Source organism: Polypterus senegalus, chromosome 8 (assembly GCF_016835505.1).
Source record: "Polypterus senegalus isolate Bchr_013 chromosome 8, ASM1683550v1, whole genome shotgun sequence".
Lineage (NCBI taxonomy): Eukaryota > Metazoa > Chordata > Cladistia > Polypteriformes > Polypteridae > Polypterus > Polypterus senegalus.
Window position 1 is genome coordinate 170,531,692 of NC_053161.1, and position 20,433 is coordinate 170,552,124.

The 20,433-nt window shown below is 39.4% G+C and overlaps 1 protein-coding gene across 1 annotated transcript; it reads left to right on the forward strand.

The window, feature by feature from the left end:
- The first annotated feature begins 549 nt into the window (after positions 1–549).
- LOC120533429 (zinc finger protein 501-like) lies at positions 550–17,995 on the forward strand. Its single transcript, XM_039760312.1, has 3 exons — positions 550–649; positions 7,167–7,625; positions 17,083–17,995. Exons 2-3 carry the CDS (start codon positions 7,235–7,237, stop codon positions 17,943–17,945), a joined length of 1,254 nt encoding a protein of 417 aa, XP_039616246.1. The 5' UTR covers positions 550–649; positions 7,167–7,234; the 3' UTR covers positions 17,946–17,995.
- Positions 17,996–20,433: the final 2,438 nt, after the last annotated feature.

Genomic DNA, 20,433 nt, shown 5'->3' on the forward strand with positions numbered 1-20,433 from the left:
GTATGAGCAAGCATTACGATTGGCGGGGGCACCTATATTAATGGCACGCCTGCACAGTCGCATAATTTTCCAACTAGTGCCGCAAAAGGCAAGCCGACCTCCTTAAAGCGACATGTAAAGAAAAGATAATCCATCCATTGTGGCTCTCGGCTCCGGCGCGACATTATGCTATTGCCAAATATGACAAAATGCATCAAACACCTCACTTATTTGAACATTGTAAAGTAAAGGTTGTTTTCCCTGCATTCAAACACACGTATTATTCTGCAAATAATAATAATAATAATAATAATAATAATAATAATAATAATAATAATAATAATAATAATCCCTACGGTGGGCTGGCGCCCTGCCCAGCGTTTGTTTCCTGCCCTGCGCCCTGTGTTGGCTGAGATTGGCTCCAGCAGACCCCCGTGACTTAGGATATAGCGGGTTGGATAATGGATGGATAACAATAATCCTTAACCTCAGATCAATAAAGTTATTTGTGACTTTTATTTTGACGCATTTCGTTCGCCCTCTACCGGAAGTACTTTTTTCCCCGTTTCTTGCTGTTGCACGCTTCTTTCCTCCACAGTAGCCTTCTATGTAGTGAGGCAGAGGAGCAAGTAAATTTAGAAAGAATGCCATCATCAAGAGACAGACAGAGGTAAGTAATCGGGGTTCGGGGCGAACTCTTAACACCCTTCATACCTGGAAGGTGGAAACGAGCGCGATTACAAATGCGGTGTAAAATATCGGACTGCGCTGTCTCCCTTCAGTGGAAGGGAAGTTGGGAATTATACCGAGAAAAATAAACAGGCTGAAACAGCTTTTTTTCCCCCTCATATCCTCATGACATAGTGAGTTGCGTGATAAAGTGACATTCGATTGAAGCCTTTGGGGGCGTAGAGGTAGTAGGGCTTCTCAATGTGAAACTGCGAGCGTCGGGGTGGCGCGGCGTGATTCAGTGATTTGATCGGGGGCGGGGAGAGACTGGGGTCGCCACATGAAGCTGCGAGTAGCGGCGTGGCGCGATTCAAATTACAGTGAAGAGTGATCCCCCGTGAATGACCCCACTGCCAGCGACATTCAATCAAACTGTAACTGAAACTGACTTTGGGAGATCGTGCAGCAGAAAGCGTCCGTATATGGACCACGCCGTGACGCCTGATCTGTAAAATGACCACGCCGTGACGCTTCAGACTTTAGGTGAGCAGTACGCACAAAACACGGGTAGCGTCGAATCTACCATCGTTCTCAACAGAATCATAAAGAGCACAATTTTCTTATGTCCGTTTTACTCAACTAAGGGAGAATGCTGGGGCAGCTGCCATAAACGTCTGTTCCCAAAATCATGTAATGTCTAATTTATGATGTGGAGGGCTATTAGACAGGCAGGCAGATTAGAAAATGGATGGATTGACTTTTATTTTTATAGCCTTCTCTTGTACAAATGTAAGCTTTTGTAGTTCACTGTGATGAGTGCGTTTTAAGCTCCTTTAAAATGTGGCAGTTGTCACCTTCTGGATACCCCAAATTAGATAAATCGATAAGGCAATGAACGGATCGATTTGTCTTTTACTCATTTAATATTCTTCTGTACAAATTTGCAGCACAATGTGAAGGGTGCTGTTTCTGATTATGTTTAATATACAAGACGCTACATTAAATATACCTACCCCGTTACAGTACAGTATAAGGGAATAAACATAATCATTTAACACTTTAAATCATTTATGATAAGTGAAAAGTTTCAAAAGAAGTTTAAAGGAGAAGAACACATTGTGATTGGGTATTTCAAATATATTCCCACCCATTTGAAAATGATTGACAGATACCATGCAATAAAATTGACGCCGTACATGTCCTTGTATGTGAGGATCCATTCAAGTAACTTAATAATTGGCTTATAAATTATCAACCAATCAATTATTCAGAGGTTGGAAGCATGCGCTGATACAGAGCATCACCTCACCCACCACACAACAAGCCACCTCAGCATCCCAGATTAGGACCCGAGGGCAGCCGTGCAACGGGTGACATCTCAGCACCACACTAGTTCAGATGGAATGGAAGAGTGTGAGGTTTTTTTTCAACCTGTGAGTTTTCTCTGCTGTCAGGGACGCAGGTTAACGTCATACCCATGATGAAGCAACTGCAGGTTAAGGGCCTTGCTCAAGGACTCTGCAACAGAGTGGAATCCTTTCTGCCGTTTACAGGATTCAAACTGGCAACCTTCCGATTACTGGCGCAGATCCTTAGCCTCAGAGAAACAATTATTCAGAATGCCCTATAATTATGTGATTTGTAAAACTCCTTTGATGATGGGTGTTTAATTCTGTGAAATAGAATTCCTACTTCTCCCGATGTCTGTCATCATCACATTGTTCCATTTGTCGCTGTGAATGTATTATACTCCCAGTTTTGTAATTTCCGTAAAGCACCTTATGAATGGCACTTTCTGGTAATGAGGCCTTTTCACACGCTAAGCTGGCCTTTATGTGCCATACTAATACTGCTATCTCTCCCTATTTCTATTCTCTCCGTCTGAAAAATCATGTTTACACCTTGACAGTTTGTAGCTAAGATTCATTATCCAAATTGAAAACCCGTTGACGTGTCCATCAGAGAAGGGAGAGGATGAACAGCGCGTTGTGGTCGTATCTCTTCTGTTCACAGTGTGGCGTCTTGTGCTTTCAACTCTTTAAAAATGATGTGTTTTTGCTTTCTCATAATTATTGCATTTATTACATTATTAAGCATTTCCTTGACTATTTAAATTACAGCACATGTTCAGTCCAGTTTAGAAGAAAGTGAAATTGTTATCCAATTTTTATCAGAGTAATTATTGAATTTACTTGTGTACTGTACACAAATAGAAATGTAGTAAGTCTGTTAAGTGTGACATATTTAGGTAGACATTATGGTGGTATGGATTGTGGACTATCTTACAGACAGACCTCAATATGTGCGTCTTGGGAACTGCAGGTCTGACATTGTGTGCAGCAATACAGGGGCGCCACAGGGGACTGTACTTTCTCCGGTCCTGTTCAATCTATATACATCAGACTTCCAATATGACTCGGAGTCCTGCCACGTGCAAAAGTTCACTGATGACACTGCTATTGTGGGCTGCATCAGGAGTGGGCAGGAGGAGGAGTACAGAAAGTTAATCAAAGACTTTGTTAAATGGTGCATTTCAAACCACTTACACCTTAACACCAGCAAGACCAAGGAGCTGGTGGTGGATTTTAGGAGGCCCAGGCCCCTCATGGACCCTGTGATCATCAGAGGTGACTGTGTGCAGAGGGTGCAGACCTTTAAATATCTGGGAGTGCAGCTGGATGACAAATTGGACTGGACTGCCAATACTGATGCTCTATGTAAGAAAGGACAGAGCAGACTATACTTTCTGAGAAGGTTGGCATCCTTCAACATCTGCAGTAAGATGCTGCAGATGTTCTACCACTGGTTGTGCGAGTGCCCTCTTCTACGCGGTGGTGTGCTGGGGTGGCAGCATAAAGATGAAAGACGACTCACGCCTGGACAAACTTGTTAAGAAGGCAGGCTCTATTGTAGGAGTAAAGTTGGACAGTTTAACATCTGTGGCAGAGCGACGGGCATTAAGCAAACTCCTGTCAATCATGGAGAATCCACTGCATCCACTGAACAGTGTCATCTCCAGACAGAGGAGTAGCTTCAGTGACAGACTTTTGTCACCATCCTGCTCCACTGACAGACTGAGGAGATCGTTCCTCCACCACACTATTCGACTCTTCAATTACACCCGGGGGAGTAAATGCTAACATTAATTTTATTATAATTTTTTTCATTTTTATTATTATTTAATTTAATATTGTTTCTTTGTATCAGTATACTGCTGCTGGATTATGTGAATTTCCCCTTGGGATTAATAAAGCTATCTATCTATCTATCTATCTATCTATCTATCTATCTATCTATCTATCTATCTATCTATCTATCTATCTATCTATCTATCTATCTATCTATCTATCTATCTATCTATCTATCTATCTATCTATCTATCTATCTATCTAATTTGTGTTTAAAATGCTTTATTTTATGCAGAAATCCTTGGTGGAATGTTCTGCATGTTGTTATTATATTTGGGGAAAATTGGTTGGCGACTAAGGATGTACTGGGAACATCTTTTTCTCCACTGAAGATAATTAAGGGGGGTCTCTTTGGTCTGAGAATTTTCTATCAGATGTTTTCTTAAACTGTCTTTATTGGGATAACAAAGTATAGCTGTACTTAGTTCCCCCTCAGCTGTCATATACATCCAGTTGATGTATTTTAAGTTTAATTAATACAAGAAACACATCTGTTTTTACATTTAAACACTGAAATAATTCATAGTAGCTCCAACTCAAGTGAACTATTTACTTATGTAGATGAGACGTTCACAGTTAAATAGAACAAAGTATTTTGAAACTTTTATATATGAAGTATTTTTTTTTTTTGTTTTGTTTTGTTCTTAATCACTTAGTTCAGTCCAACATCATTAGTGGCTCATAGGACAGTAGATATTTTTATAAGTTTTATTAATTTAACACACAGAGGTCTCTGCTTGACCCTATCACCAAAAATCGAGCGTCAGATTCATAAATTACACATTTTAGCCTAAGCTAGCAAACCTGTTATTTCACCTGCTTGTCACCTTCTACTGCTGCAGGCCGTGCATTTGAACAAAGTGAAGTTTTCCCTTTTATCTTCCCCTTCCTGACGTGCATCTGTGTCTTAACACAGTCCCAAGGTCCTACTTGTGCAAACATTCCTCATCATAACCAGTAACACGATTCTTGAACCCCAACACACAGGCTCAGGAAGCACTGCAGCTCCCCCTGGCAGTGGCCACAGAGCCCAACAAGGATGAGCTCCAGTGTAACATAATTGTGGCCCCGATGGAACCCAGAGGGGCTGCCACCAAGTGTTCTGGGGGACATAGTGTGCATACCATGGCTGCTCCCCCGGATCCAGTGCCAAAGAGGTGTCCTGGCCGTCCCCCACAATATATACAGTAATCCCTCCTCGATCGCGGGGGTTGCTATCCAGAACCCCCCGCGATAGATGAAAATCCGCGAAGTAGAAACCATATGGTTATTTTTATATATTTTAAGCCCTTATAAACTCTCCCACCCTGTTAACATTATTAGAGCCCTCTAGACAGGAAATAACACCCTTTAGTTAAAAGTTTAAACTGTGCTACATGACAAGACAGAAATGACAGTTCTTTCTCAGAATTAAAAGAATGCAAACATATCTTCCTCTTCAAAGGAATGCGTGTCAGGAGCAGAGAAAGAGCGCGAGAGAAAAGCAAACAATCAAAAAATCAATACGTGCTTTTGGACTTTTAAGTATGCCGAAGCACCGTGATAAAGCAGCATTTTTTAGAGGAGCGTCCGTATCCTCTAGGCAAACAGCCCCTCTGCTCACACCACCTCCGTCAGGCTCAGAGAGAGTGAAGGAGACAGAGAAAAGCAAACAATCAAGCACCGCGCGGGAAACATATCTTATATCATTGAGGAGTTTTAGTTAATACGTAATACATGCTCTGATTGGGTAGCTTCTAAGCCATCCGTCAATAGCGTCCCTTGTATGAAATCAACTGGGTAAACAAACTGAGGAAGCATGTACAATAAATTTAAAAGACCCATTGTCTGCAGAAATCCGCGAACCAGTGAAAAATCCCTGATATATATTTAGATATGCTTACATTTAAAATCTGCGATGGAGTGAAGCCGCGTAAGTCGAAGTGCGATATAGCGAGGGATCACTGTATATAAAATCCTAAGCCTAAAAGTGCAATGGAAGTGCAACAATGACGTTTTTAATGTCCTGTTTTTTGTCACACTTTAAATCGGGCTTATTTTAAAACCTACATATATATGTTTGGTGTCATTCTTTTCAGAATTTATCGATTGTGATGTTGTTAGATTTTCAAGTTCTTGTCCCGTTTTTAAGTTATTAACTAAAACATTTGAAAAACTCGCGTCTCACGAAACAGGACTTTGTGCCAAAAGATTTAACCACAGCCCAGGGCCGGAAATAAAAGACAAAGAGTAGGACAGCTGCTATACAGACTTTTAAATGTTTGAAGTGCCGCACGAGATGCAGATCATGCAGTATGGCAGCAGCAGCAATCCAGCAGCTAACCGAGCAAAGAGGAGGTAAAAAAAAACCTATTTGTTTCCATTGTATCACAGTTTAAGAGGGGGTTTCAGAGGAGCGAGCGACAGAGACGTGAAGTAGCTGGCGAGTGAAGTGAGCAGGGGGGAACCCCATAGTTTGATATAAAGCAGTGGTCTCAAACTGTGGTCCTGGTGGGCCCCAATGGCTGCAGGTTTTCATTCTAACCCTTTTCTTAATTGGTGACCAGTTTTTGCTGCTAATTATTCCCTTTTCCTTTCATTTTAATTGACTTTTTTAAAAATTTGTTCCTCCGAATTTCTTCGTTTCTTTCTTTAAATGGCACCCAAACAGAAATTAAATGTGTAGTGAGTGAGCCAACAGAAGACCAACTAAGTCACGGCCTTAAACTCCAACTAATTTCTCTCCAACCGGTTGCTTAATTAGACTGTCGAGTCTTGTCGTTCATTAAACTTGTTCTTTAATACCATGGCTTGTTGCTGCTCTCATTGTGCAATAGCAGACATTTCCAAAATTATTGATTTTCCTCTTTTCTAAGAGCACCATTAAAATGTTGTGTGGACTTGAGCAGATCAGCATTCCTGAGACCTTCATCTTTCTTCATTTTCAGGTATTGAGTGATCAACGCAGTTTGCTGTTGTGTTTTGGGTCATTTTATATCTGATTATTGTTTGACTGCTAATTAAAGAAAAAGAAACAATTGAGGGGTCTGAGTCTTCAAGAACAAGTCAATTAAAATCAGTTCAAAAGAAGTTCATTAGCAGTAAAAAAAAAAAAAAAAGGTCACTAATTAAGAAAAGGGAAAACCTACAGCCACTGTGGCCCTCAGGGCCTGGAGTTTGAGACCACTTGATATAAAGAGTTTTTTTTTTTTTTTGTTTTTTTTTACTGTTAATATGCTAAGGGTTGTGTGACTTGACTTAAACAGAAAGGATATTTCTAACATGAAATTGAAATGTCTTTAGATCTGGAAAGTGCAATTTTGATTCAATTAAATCATTCTTTCCACATAGAGAAACAAAATGTTCCCATTTCCTGTAACATCAAGTTGGATTTGAAGAAGGAAACTTGTGAGGCTGACATGAATACCATGGAGACAAAGACTGTAAATGTTAAGGAGGAGGAATGTGAATGGGAGTCTGTTCACTCCAGAAATGAGAGACTGGGCGTAAATGAGGACAGCAAACTGTGGTCAGTGGGCATTAAAGAAAAGGCTGAAGAGAAGTCTATCAGCATTGAGACTTCCAAACATAAAAGTATTGAGAGTGTCAAGGAAGAAGAGCTTCATGATGGGTGTCAAGGTGGAGTGGTGAGCGGGTTGGTCTCTTCTCAAAGCCGACGCTGTTCATCCCCAGAGTCTTCCCTTGATGTGAAGTCTGAATTACTACAGCCTGACCCAAACAGGACTGAGGAAATTTCATCAGTTAGGACACCACAAGATCAACCACCACCTACAAATAAGAATCAAGAAAGTAAGTATAAAATAAAAATATTTTTAAGTTTTAGGTTTGGCTGTTTTAAGGTATACCACACTACTTGGTTACTTATTCCATGTGTCTGTGGCGCTGTGTGAGGGAAATATTCCTATTGTCTGTGTGAAATTTCCCCTTAAAAAATTCCAGCTATGTCCCCATGTCCTTGATGAACAAACTTTAAAATAACAGTCTCGATCCACTGTACTAATTCCCTGCATAATTTTACACACTTCAAACATGACTCCTCTTAATCTCCTTTTGCTTAAACTGAAAAGGCTCAGTTGGCTCTTTTAATCTTTCCTCATAACTCGTTCTCTTTAGCCCTGGAATCAGCTTAGTCGCTCTTCTCTGGACCTTATCTAGCACTGCTATGTCCTTTTTGTAGCCTGGAGACCAAAATTGCATCCAGTACTCCAGATGAGGTCTCACCAGATTGCTGTAAAGTTTGAGCAGAACCTCCTGTGACTTGTACTCCACACATCAAGGCGCTATATAACCTGACATTCTGTTAGCCTTCTTAATGGCTTCTGAACATGGTCTGGAAGTCGATAACTTAGAGTCCATTATGACTCCTAAATCCTTCTCATAAGGTGTATTTCCCATGTGCAATACTTTTATTTATTTATTTTATTTACAGACATTAAATTTCATCTGCCACAAATCTGCCCAAGCCTGTATGCCGTCTGAATCCCTCTGTAATTATTTAATGGATTCCAGATTATGTGCCAATCCGCCTAGTTTGGTATCATAACCATCTTGTTATTTATATTTCTATCCAAATTTATATATATATATATATATATATACATATATATATATATACAGTACAGGCCAAAAGTTTGGACACACCTTCTCATTCAATGTGTTTTCTTTATTTTCATGACCATTTACATTGGTAGATTCTCACTGAAGGCATCAAAACTATGAATGAACACATGTGGAGTTATGTACTTAACAAAAAAAGATGAAATAACTGAAAACATGTTTTATATTCTAGTTTCTTCAAAATAGCCACCCTTTGCTCTGATTACTGCTTTGCACACTCTTGGCATTTTCTCGATGAGCTTCAACAGGTAGTCACCTGAAATGGTTTTCACTTCACAGGTGTGCCTTATCAGGGTTATTTAGTGGAATTTCTTGCTTTTATCAATGGGGTTGGGACCAGCAGTTGTTTTGTGCAGAAGTCAGGTTAGTTGGACAATCATTTATTTTTCAACAGGACAATGACCCCAAACACACCTCCAGGCTGTGTAAGGGCTATTTGACCAAGAAGGAGAGTGATGGAGTGCTGTAAATGGTCATGAAAATAAAGAAAACACATTGAATGAGGAGGTGTGTCCAAACGTTTGGCCTGTACTGTGTGTCCATCCATCCATCCATTTTCTAACCCGCTGAATCCGAATACAGGGTCACGGGGGTCTGCTGGAGCCAACCCCAGCCAAAACAGGGCACAAGGCAGGAACCAACCCTGGGCAGGGTGCCAACCCACCGCAGGACTGTACTGTGTGTATATATATATATATATATATATACACACACACACACACTAGGGGGCTTCACCCCCTGCTTGCTTCGCTCGTAAACCCCACGGCCTGTGCTACATGCCAGCCACTTTGCGTCTCTGCTGCTCGCGTATGTGGATTTCTTTTTCACCAAACAACAAATCTTTTAATTCTCGTGGATACGCCTCTTCATTGGGAAGAAATACTACTTTTCCCTGATGGCAACACAGATTAGATGATCTACAAGTCTCAGACTTAAAGTTTAAATCTGAACAATATATTCGATCTCTTTTCGCTGTTCCGTTATTTCACCGAGTAATAATTTCCGTTTGTTTGCGCGAATGCGATCTTTACTATAATTTTTTTGAGACTTTTGAATTTTATTACTTTCATTATCTCTAACCTTCTCTGCATGTGTATCGCGCCAACGTTTCTGAATTCTTTACGACGTTCTACTTTGTCATCTACTCTTTGTCTTTCATTTCCGGCCTCGGGCATGGTTAAATCTCTTGGCACAAAGTCTCCTCTCATGGGATGTGAAAGTATCTCTCTGAAAAAGTCTCATCTCAGGCTAAGAAGTCTTGTCTTGTTCCAGGATTTTTTTATTGTAATAAAGATATATACAGGTAGTCCCCAGGTTACGGACATCCGACCTATGACGTATGAACGAGGCTGCATCTGCGATGCATGCGCCACAGTTACTGCCGCTCTGTCATCTTCTGCCTGGGGATGCTGCAAGCAGTGGCTGTGCGGTGGCTGAAGGGGGTGCGATTTTTCTGCTCGTGTGGTGTAGTGTCCCTCGGGTGGCTCCCAGCGGCAAGCGGTTTCGCTGCCCGCCAACCACACACGGCTGCCCATTCGTTCTCGGTGGGCGGCTGGTAATGCTGAAAGCGGTAACCCGGTTGTGGCTGAACGGAGGCTATTGAGGGTGAACGGGGCAGCGGGGGGTAGCATTGTAGTGTGCCTCGGATGGCTGTGTGTTGAATGGGGTCGGTGGTGTTGCAGACGCTGCAGGCAGCATACTGTAGTGGAGGTGACTGTGTGGTGGGCTGGTGAACCGCCCCTCGCTGCCCCCATTCATTCTCAATAGCAAACCTGCTTGTACTGTTACATACATAGCAGGAAGTTGTCTCTTTTGTCAGTACAGGGTGGTCCAGATCTAATTATGCAGATCAAGATCGTCTGGATGACTTTGATTTATGCAGGGACAATTCTAGTCTGGCGTGAAGACGACTCTTCGTGTCGTCAGTACGCACACTTCTCGAAGGTCCGGGATGTTTCGGGTAATTTTCTATGTAATAAACTGAATATGTTATTGCGTAATGAAAATTGCATAATTAGATCTGGACCACCCTATTCATCAGATGTGCTGATAATGGGTGCCTTCCTGCTGTGATAGCGTGTACAGTGCTGCACAGAAGAGCTCATCTTAACCTTTGGTCTTCACCCTTCAAGAATGTCTCTGAAACACAAATCTGATGCAAGTGCTGGTGATAGAGAAAAACCATCGCCATTGAAAATAAAGTAGAAATGATAAAAAGGTCAGAGAGTGGTGAAACTCCATCATTCATTGGCAGAGCCGTTGGTTACAGTCAGTCAACAATAGCATTTATTAAAATAATGTACCTGTTCTGTCTTACATACAAATTCAACTTAAGTACAAACCTACAGTCCCTATCACGTATGTAACCCGGGGACTGCCTGTATATATATATATATATATATATAATTAAAAATAGCAGCAGCGCCAGTGCTGACCTCTGCTGGACACCACTCTTAATGACAGCCAATTTTGATGAGGCTCCTTGCACCATAACTCTTTGAGCCAATTTTGCACCTATCTGCAAACATCGCCCTGAACTCCTTCTTTTTAGTTTGACGCACATCCTCACATGTGGCACCTGATCAAATGCTTTCTGAAAGTCAAGATAAATAATATCATAAGCTCCACTTTGATCATATCCTTTTGTTGCCTCCTCATAGAATTCCAACATGTTAGTAAAACACGACCTCCCTCTTCTATCCCATGCTGGTTGTTCCGTAACACTCCTGTTCTTGCCATGTGTCACTCAGTCTTTTCCTTAATTATTCCTTTCATTAATTTACCTGTGGTGTAAGTTAAGCTTACTGGCCTAAACCTAACTGCTGTTATTAACATTATTATTAATCATTGTGTTTTCTTGGTCGTTTTTACTCTCTCATTTTCTGGTGTCCCTCTGCCAGAGTGGTGTGTGTGTGGAGAACGAGAAGCTGGAAAGTAGTTCTGTATGTTCATTCTGCATGTAAGATAATTCAAATGTAACATTTGGTCCTAAAAACTTTGTTTCTTTGGATGCTGCTGTATCATTATGAAATTTGTGAGACTTACCTGGAACGTTTATTGGGTTTGTTTACTCTTGCCTTTGAAGATTAGGCCACACACAGATACACACACACACACACACACACACACACACACATACACACACACAGCAATCCTATCCAGACAAAGTCTCGAGTGCTGCCAATTGCCAGTCACTCCATAATATTCTGCATAAGATTCTCTATATAGAGACTCATTATCACCAGCCCTAACAAACATGCTGGTATCGTCACAGCACATATAAAAGAGCAACACCTTTGATTATATGCTACTTTCTCACCAAACTATGTTTGCTTTTACCAAAGTAGTTCTAGTTATTGAGGAGCGACTTTAATACCCTTAATAAACTCTGTGAATAGGACAGTAGCCATCAAACTCACATTTGGTGCCCATTTATTATTTCGATCACTCTAGGTAAAGATTATTCTTTAATTTCATTCCTTTGGACTAAATATTTTTATATTTTGCCATTTTAAGTTAAATCAATTAATTTTAAAAGAATAAAAAAAATACAGTTTTAGTAATCCTAACTCAAATTTTAAAAATGAGGCCAGTGCAATGCAAGTCTTCTTGGATGTTGGTCTTTTTAGATGACTGCTTGGAAGAGCCAGTCTTCTATGAGGGCTACATCTGCAGAAGATGCCTGCTGATCCAGCACCTTGAGCTCAGGGTGGCTGAAATGGAGTAGGAGATGGCAGGTCTACATTGTAGTACAGAGTTAGCACCCCTGGCCCAGGTGTCCTTTAGAGAGATAGCAAGTACTGCTAAGGTGGTGTGGGAGGAGATTCCAGACCAGACAGTTAGAGCAAGGTGGGGTTGTGTCACAAGGCACAGGGTAAAGGGTGCACACTGTCTGGTGGCATCAACGCCAGAATTGGAAGTTGTCAGGTACGTCCAGAGCTGGAGGGTGTCCCTGAAGATTCTGAGGTTGGTAAGCAGGGATGAGGTGCCTCAATGGGCCAATTCAAAACCAGTTCCTGGAAAGGAGAGGTAGTGACAGTTGAGGACTCATTCATTATGGGGATTGAAGCACAGGTTTGCTTCTGAGACAGAGAGTCTTGAATGTTGTGCTGCATTCCGAGTGCAGTGGTGGGAGACCTTCCTGAAAAGGTGGATAGGCTCTTGGCCAGAAGGGGAGTGAATCTAGTTGTCATTGTCCATGTTGGAACAAATGCCATACATAAGGGTAGTCTATCAGTTCTGTGATCCAAATTTAAACAGGTGCCAAGCTGAAGAGCAGAATTGACAAGGCAGTATTCTCTAAAGTCCTCCCTGTGCCACACACCAGTACAGTTATGATTGAGAAGATTAGAAGGCTTAATGTGTGGATCATATCTTGGTGAAGGGTAGAAGGGTATAGGTTTATGGGGCATTGGGACTTCTTTTGGAACAGATGGGACCTGTTCTGCTGTGATGGGTTACATCTGAACTGAAGGGACACCAATGTACTGGGGGTGCGTATGTGTAGGCTAGTTGAGGATTGTTTAAACTAGGGAATTGGGGAGGGGGGGTTCAGGACAGGCCATGTTTAGAACTGTGCATGGTGCAATAGACAACAGTGTAAAAATAAAAATGCACAGTAATGTAAATTCTAACCAAACATTTATATGTAAAAGTAAAAGAAAAAACACATTAACAACAGGTTGCCTTAATGCTAGGACGAAGAGCCCATCTCAGTGAGGACATGTGGCTTCACCTGGAAAGCATTAGGGAAAGAGGTCTTATTTTAGGAGTGTGCTATAGACCACCTAATGCAGACAATAATTTCAATACACGCCTTTTTAGTAATATTAAAAAGGAAAGCTTACACGGGGATATTATAGCCATGGGGGACTTTAACTACCCAAATATTAATTGGGATAACCTTGCAAATGGCGGAGGACAAGAGTTTTTAGAAGTAATCAGTGACTGTTTTTTAACTCAATATGTTAAAGCACAAACACGGGGTGAGGCCTGTCTGGATTTAGTAATTGGCAATAATCAGAATAGAATTGAGGGTGTAGACGTGTTTGAACCACTAGGGTCAAGTGACCATAATATAACAAAAGTTCTCAGAATTTTTAGGAGTGCAGATGCAAAGACTAAAACTGTTATTAATCACTCTACTATTGTCCCAACCGTAACGTTGGATTGTGTAGTTCGTGCTTCAAGATACACCGCACAAACGACACAGTTTGACAGTATATACAGTATTAGCATTATTTTTATTATTCATTGTTATTATTATTTCTACACTTATGACTTTGAACTTTTTGTGTTTTACATGCTTTACAGTAGAAAGATGAAATTTAATAAATATGTCATTTTTCAAGCCAAAAAATGCAACCGTTTTAACTTTTCTTTTTGAGAAAAAAAATGTAACACTAAGCAGGCTGAAAAGATATTAGGGAAGCTAAAAGGCAGGTACAGGGAAATATTGCAGGTGAAGTGAAAGATGACCCAAAGAAATTCTTTTAGTATTTAAATAGTAAAAGAATAGTCAATGAGGAGGTGAAGTGTATCAGGAACATTAAAGGAGAATTAAGAAATACAGACAATGAAATAGCTAATGCTCTTAACTTACATTTTTTTAAGTTTTACATGTGAAGAAGTGGAAACCATCCAGCCATCACAGGGACTCCTAAGGAGGCACCGAGTGATTTGAAAATTGTAGATGGAGGAGTGTTGCACAAATTAAACAGACTGAAATCTAATATATCACCAGGGCCAGATAACATGTATCCTTGAGTGCCTAAGGAAATTAGTGAGTGCACATATAAACACTTGACATAATTTTTTAAAGCAAGGTGCCAGTATTTGAAGATTAAGTAATAAATTAAATAAAAAAAAGAAGACCTCCCAGCAAACATACTAAGTGCCAATCACTTGCAAGGCCGCAGAAATCCTTTTAAAATAAAGAAGAGTCCTATCTGCAAAAAACCACAAAATGCTAATCGCCTACAAAGTGGACAAGAACTTAGTGAAGGTCTGCGTGGCGTAAAATTGAGATGCGTTCAGCGACTAAAATAACTGATATGAAAGTAAGAGCATCTCCCATTGTTTGATTTCTTTCATCCATTTGTCACTTATCACATTTTTGTTTATTAAATATTTTTGTAATGAAGTGTCATATTAAAAAATAATTGTGATAGTAGAATGCAGTTAAACATGTTAGTAGACAGCTTTAAATATGTGGTTTTTAACAGCACCTAAATAGGCTTGTGATGTCTCGATACCTTTCATACACAGATGATTCCCATTCAAGTGATGCTGAAATGGCATCAGTTGATGTGTGTTAGTGGTGGAGGGTCTGTGACTGTTCAGTTTTCTTAAACATAATATTTTTGAAAGTATACTTAATAGAGTAGTTCCCAATTAGCATGTGAAAAATAACTATCAATACAACATGACCAACAGTAGCATAAAATCACTAAAAATGTGATGCGATGAAAGGAGAAAAGCAACTGAAATACATTCCCTATCTAGCAATTAATATTAGTTAAAACACAGTAATTTAATAAATTATAAAAATAAGAATGTAGGAAGGATCTGATTTATTGTGTAACAGGGATATGCAAGGAGACAATTATCTTAAAGGTTTTAGTTCCATTCTACAGATATGTTATACCACTAAGAGATCAGCAAGGTGGACACTGTAATCTTGCAATTATTGGTCAGCGTGGTCCTTATTGCCTGCCCAGCATCTCTGATCTTCTGTCCACAGGTCAACTGCAGTTCCATTTCTAAACCCATCCTGTTTTTATATCAGTTAGGGCAGCTGCACCTTTCCTGTGTAATTCATTAGTTTAAACAGCTTTCAGGGGAAAGTTGAGAACGTTCGTTCTTTACAAAAATGATCTTCAGATAATATTAGTCCAATTAAGTTTTAAATATGTTTACATAATTGCTTTCTCCATCCATTATTATTATTATTATTTTATTTGTTTGCACTTCTATGGTTAACTTACCTTCAGCGACAGGAGACGTCTGCTGCATTTGTGAGCTGCTGTATTTCGTTTTCGTTTCAACTTGCCGTAAGTCATTTGAAAGTAACAATCTTGTGCTTAAAATTTTAAGAAGTGAGATTTTAGAAGTGAAAAAGTTTTTGAAGAATTGCTCAGTAATCTGGATTATGCCACCCCAGTCTTCATGGGCTAGGTTTGATCAAACCACACGACACAAAGATTGGGTGGGCACAGAGCCGGAATTCTGACATGTTAACACATCACAACACAATGCTGTAAAGCAGAAAATAAAGCAAGCTGACATATGATTGTTTTGCAATTTAATTACTCTAGACATGCACAGTTAAATATAGAAACCATATTTAAAGTTCCAACACCCAAAACGTCATGCCTGGCAGCCACTTTTAAAAGTTATTGTTGAGCTCTGCATGTGCTGCATGTCTGAAGTTTTGTCTTATGTTCCATACATGCAGACATTTAAGAGGGGACTTTTATTGGACTGACTGTAACAGACTTGGCATTTGATTGAAATGACTTCATTTTTCTAATACTGGAAATCAAGTAGCAGGTCAAAAATCAAGGAGGCTGTGAATCTGTGTGAACTGTAAGGAGAGTGCGTGCCATTAACAGTGCGTTACGTCTTAGCCAACAACTGATTGTTACTAAAGGCAGATGTTTCTCAGTTTGTTTTTTGATACATTTTCATGTTATTTTATCTTAATTTAATTTATTTTTAAATATATCACTCATGTTCATTGCTCAAGTAGATCTGTAGTATTTGGTGTGAATAAAGACAAAGTAAAGAGGGAAAAAAAAACTTGTAACTGTACTGAGTGTTTCCTTAAATGTCAGACTTATTATTGCCTTATGTACCTTGTCAGAACTCTTCATCAGTTGCATTTGATTACAATGAAGCAGTGTAGTATTGAGGGCATTTTGAGACAATAAGGTGGGGTTTGGAGGGTTTTGGTCATGAAGTCTTTTTTATTATTTAACTCATCTTCTATTTAAGCCTGCATATGCTGGGTTTATATTTAAATGTTTGTTAACGGATTTTTCATTTGATAGCCATGATTCAGCCATTTCTCTGCCATTTTTAGTATTAGCCCTGAATTTCTACTTTTACCTTCTCCTAGTTAAACTAATCCACCCTTCTTACAACCCACCTATCCCCTCCTCCTCATTTGTGGATTACTAGCTAGCTAGCTCTATCTTGATTTTTGTATAAATATTAGCTTTTATTCCTTGTAAAGCACTTTGGACAACTTTTGGCAGTTTTCAAGTTATTATATACATAAATCAATTAATCGATCAATAAATATGTCACGAGTTTGAATTAATAAATATTTATTGATGCAGTTCTGTAATATAGTGAAAAAAGTGTGACTAACAATCTTGTCCATGATTAATTTAGTTTATTCTTTCTACATCATTTCTCCAGTGTTTGTGCTCATTTGGTGAGCAGTTATAATGCAGAATACAAAATAATGAAGTTGAGTATCTATCCACGTCCGACTAAGGTTTTAAGATTGCTTATCAAGTCTTGTTTATAAATTTAACCAGCATGTATTTAATGTTATGACTTAATGTCGGTAATTGGGCATAGACTGAAAGTAAGCTTTTATTTTCCCTTATACTTCATACAGGTAACAAACCTTATTGCTGTTCTGAATGTGGTAAGATGTTTACACAAAGAAGAAATCTTCAGATTCACAAAAGAATTCACACTGGAGAGAAGCCATTTTGCTGTTCTGAATGTGGCAAACAGTTTTCACAAAGAAGCAATCTTCAGCGCCATAAACAAATTCACACTGGAGAGAAGCCATATTGCTGTTCTGAATGTGGCAGACGATTCTCTGACAGGAGCCATCTTCGGAGCCACAAATTAATTCACACTGGAGAGAAGCCATATTGCTGTTTAGAGTGTGGCAAACTATTCTCACGAACAAGCACTCTTCAGTGGCACAAACGAATTCACACAAGAGAGAAGCCATATTGTTGTTCTGAGTGTGTGAAAAAATTCCATAGCATCAGTGATCTTCTGAGGCATGCGAGAATTCACAATGGAGAGAAACCATATTGCTGTTTTGAATGTGGCAAGCAATTCTCTAACAGGAGTAATCTTCTGAGCCATGCAAGAATTCACAATGGAGAGAAGCCATATTGTTGTTTCGAATGTGGCAAACGATTCTTAAGAAACAGCACGCTTCAGTCCCATAAACGTATACACACAGGAGAGAAGCCATATTGTTGTTCTGAATGTGGCAAAACGTTTTCCCGAAGAAGCACTCTTCAGAGCCACAAAATAATTCATACAGGAGAGAAGCCGTATGGTTGTACAGAATGTGGCAAACAATTCTGTCACAGGAGTAATCTTCTGATCCACAAAAGAATTCACACAGGAGAGAGGCCATATAGCTGTTCTGAATGTGGCAAAAAATTTTCACAAAGCGGCATTCTTCAGCGCCACAAAAGAAGTCACAGAGGAGAGAAGTCTATACAAAACTGACCCTGCTCTGCAACGCCTCCATAATAAAAGACGTATCACTATTCTGAGCATCGTAAAAAAAAAGGAATATTTCAAGGAGGCTCATTATCATCCCTGCTATTCTACCTACCATTAAACCCATTAAGCACCACCTTAATGACCTCCGCCATGGGTTTAATGTCACCTTTTGCAATGAACCAGAATCTTTGATAGTCACTCGCCTTCTGTTTATTGACTGTGTGAAACAGTTAAGTTAATGCTAATTGTTTAATGTTTGTTTCGTTTAACACTAGAATCCCTGAAGCCTACAAAAAAACTTGTAATCCCAGGCCACCTTAAATTCCTTCACACCTCTTCATCAGCATCTCTTATTTTGCAAATATGTCGATTAGCACAAGCAGCAAGCAGCCTGCTCTCCCATTCCCCCAGGAGATGGAGCTGAAGTGAGTCACAAACTTCTCCCAGTTCAAGTGTGTTTATCTTGGTGTGAGGTGCCTGGAGTTGTGTAGGGTAAATAATATATCATTTTTGGAATACATACATTTCATTTGTGTTCTGTGTTTACAAAGATCTGTGTAAGTGTAGGATGACACAAAATGAGAGGCAAGAAATGCTGAACACATACCTAAAATAGAAGTTTGTCCATGTTGGGATAGCAGGCCACTTGCTGCTTGTGCTAATCAACACATTTGCAAAACAAAAGATGCTGATGGAGAGGTGCGAAGGAATTTAAGGTCGCCCGGGATTACGAGTTTTTTAGTAGGCTTCGTTGATTCTAGAGTTAAACAGAATTTAGCTTTCACATAAATAATGGAAGATGCTGTTTTACTCCCATAAGCTAACAAGTTAATGAATGTTTTTAATGTTCAGTTCTACCCTTGTGTGACAATAGAATGACCTCAAGTTAAAATTAGACATCTGTAAAGAAACATGAACAGAAAGACTTTAAGGACATATACATGTAGTTTTCTGAATGTATGCACATTAGTCAAATGTAGGTCCTAGTGTAGGAGATAACATATAGAAATATTAAGAAACATAATCTAGACACTTAAGGCTTAAACGGAGCATTATAAAATTTTTAATTTTTTGTGTTTGTTTATTATCAACTTCTTTTTTGTGTGTGAATTGTTTGCTTTGAATTTTCAGTAAAACTTTTGGACTGTGGCGTGTAGGATTTTTTTTTTTTTTTGGTACAATGAATTATACTTAACTTCTGGAAATCATTTCTGGTTGAACAATTTGAAAACCCCTGAGAATTCCAGCCACAACAAATATTCAAATGCTTTACTCTTTATTTATTTGAACCAACTTTGGCAGCAATTATGGCCTGGATTCTTTCTGGGCTTGCTGTGACAAGCTTTGCACACCTGAATTTGGGGATTTTCTGCCATTTTTCTCTACAGGTTGTCTCTCAAACTCTTTAAGGTTGGATGGTGTCCATCAGCGGACAGCTGTTTTTAGGTCTCTCCAGAGATGTTTGATTAGGTTCAGCTCTGGGCTCAGGCTGCTGAAATTCAGAACATTTACAGAGTTGTTTCTAAATCACTCCTGTGTTGTATTTTCCTTTGTTGTGTTGGAAGGTGAACCTCTGGAACATTCTGAGGTCTAGATTACTCTGGAGCAGGTTTCCATTAAGGATTTTCTTGAACTTGACTCCATTCAGCCTTCGCTCAGCTCTGTCTAGTTTCCCAGTACCTGCTACTAAAAAAAAACAAAAAATAACAAGCTCACAGCCTCATGTGAGACTAGAAAGTTCAACCTTCATTTCATCACTCCACAGATTTTTTTTTATGTCTTTGTGTCCTTCTAGTATCTTTTTGTGTTAACTGAGCAGGTTTTCCTGTGTCGTCTGAACATTCTTCCATAAAGCCCTGGTTATTTGACTGCTGCAGTGGTAATTGTCATTCTGTTTTTGCTTTGCCATTCTGGGGTATTAAGTGTTGACGAAGGGGAAAAAAAGATGATTTACAGAAGACTACAAATTAAACAAAAAACAAGGCATCTTACAAAATAACATAATAACAGTATTCAACTGAAGGAACAATCAAAGATCAATGCATCTCAAGGGCCATGTGAAGATCAGTAGATCTCCTGGTTTGAAGTATAATTGTACACTCATTTTAGATAGATAGATAGATAGATACTTTATTAATCCCAAGGGGAAATTCACATAATCCAGCAGCAGTATACTGATACAAAGAAACAATATTAAATTAAATAGTAATAAAAATGAAAAAAATTTAAATAAAATTAATGTTCGCATTTACTCCCCCGGGTGGAATTGAAGAGTCGCATAGTGTGGGGGAGGAACGATCTCCTCAGTCTGTCAGTTGAGCAGGACAATGACAAAAGTCTGTCACTGAAGCTACTCCTCTGTCTGGAGATGACACTGTTCAGTGAATGCAGTGGATTCTTCATGATTGACAGGAGTTTGCTTAATGCCCGTCACTCTGCCACAGATGTTAAACTGTCCAACTTTAATCCTACAATAGAGCCTGCCTTCTTA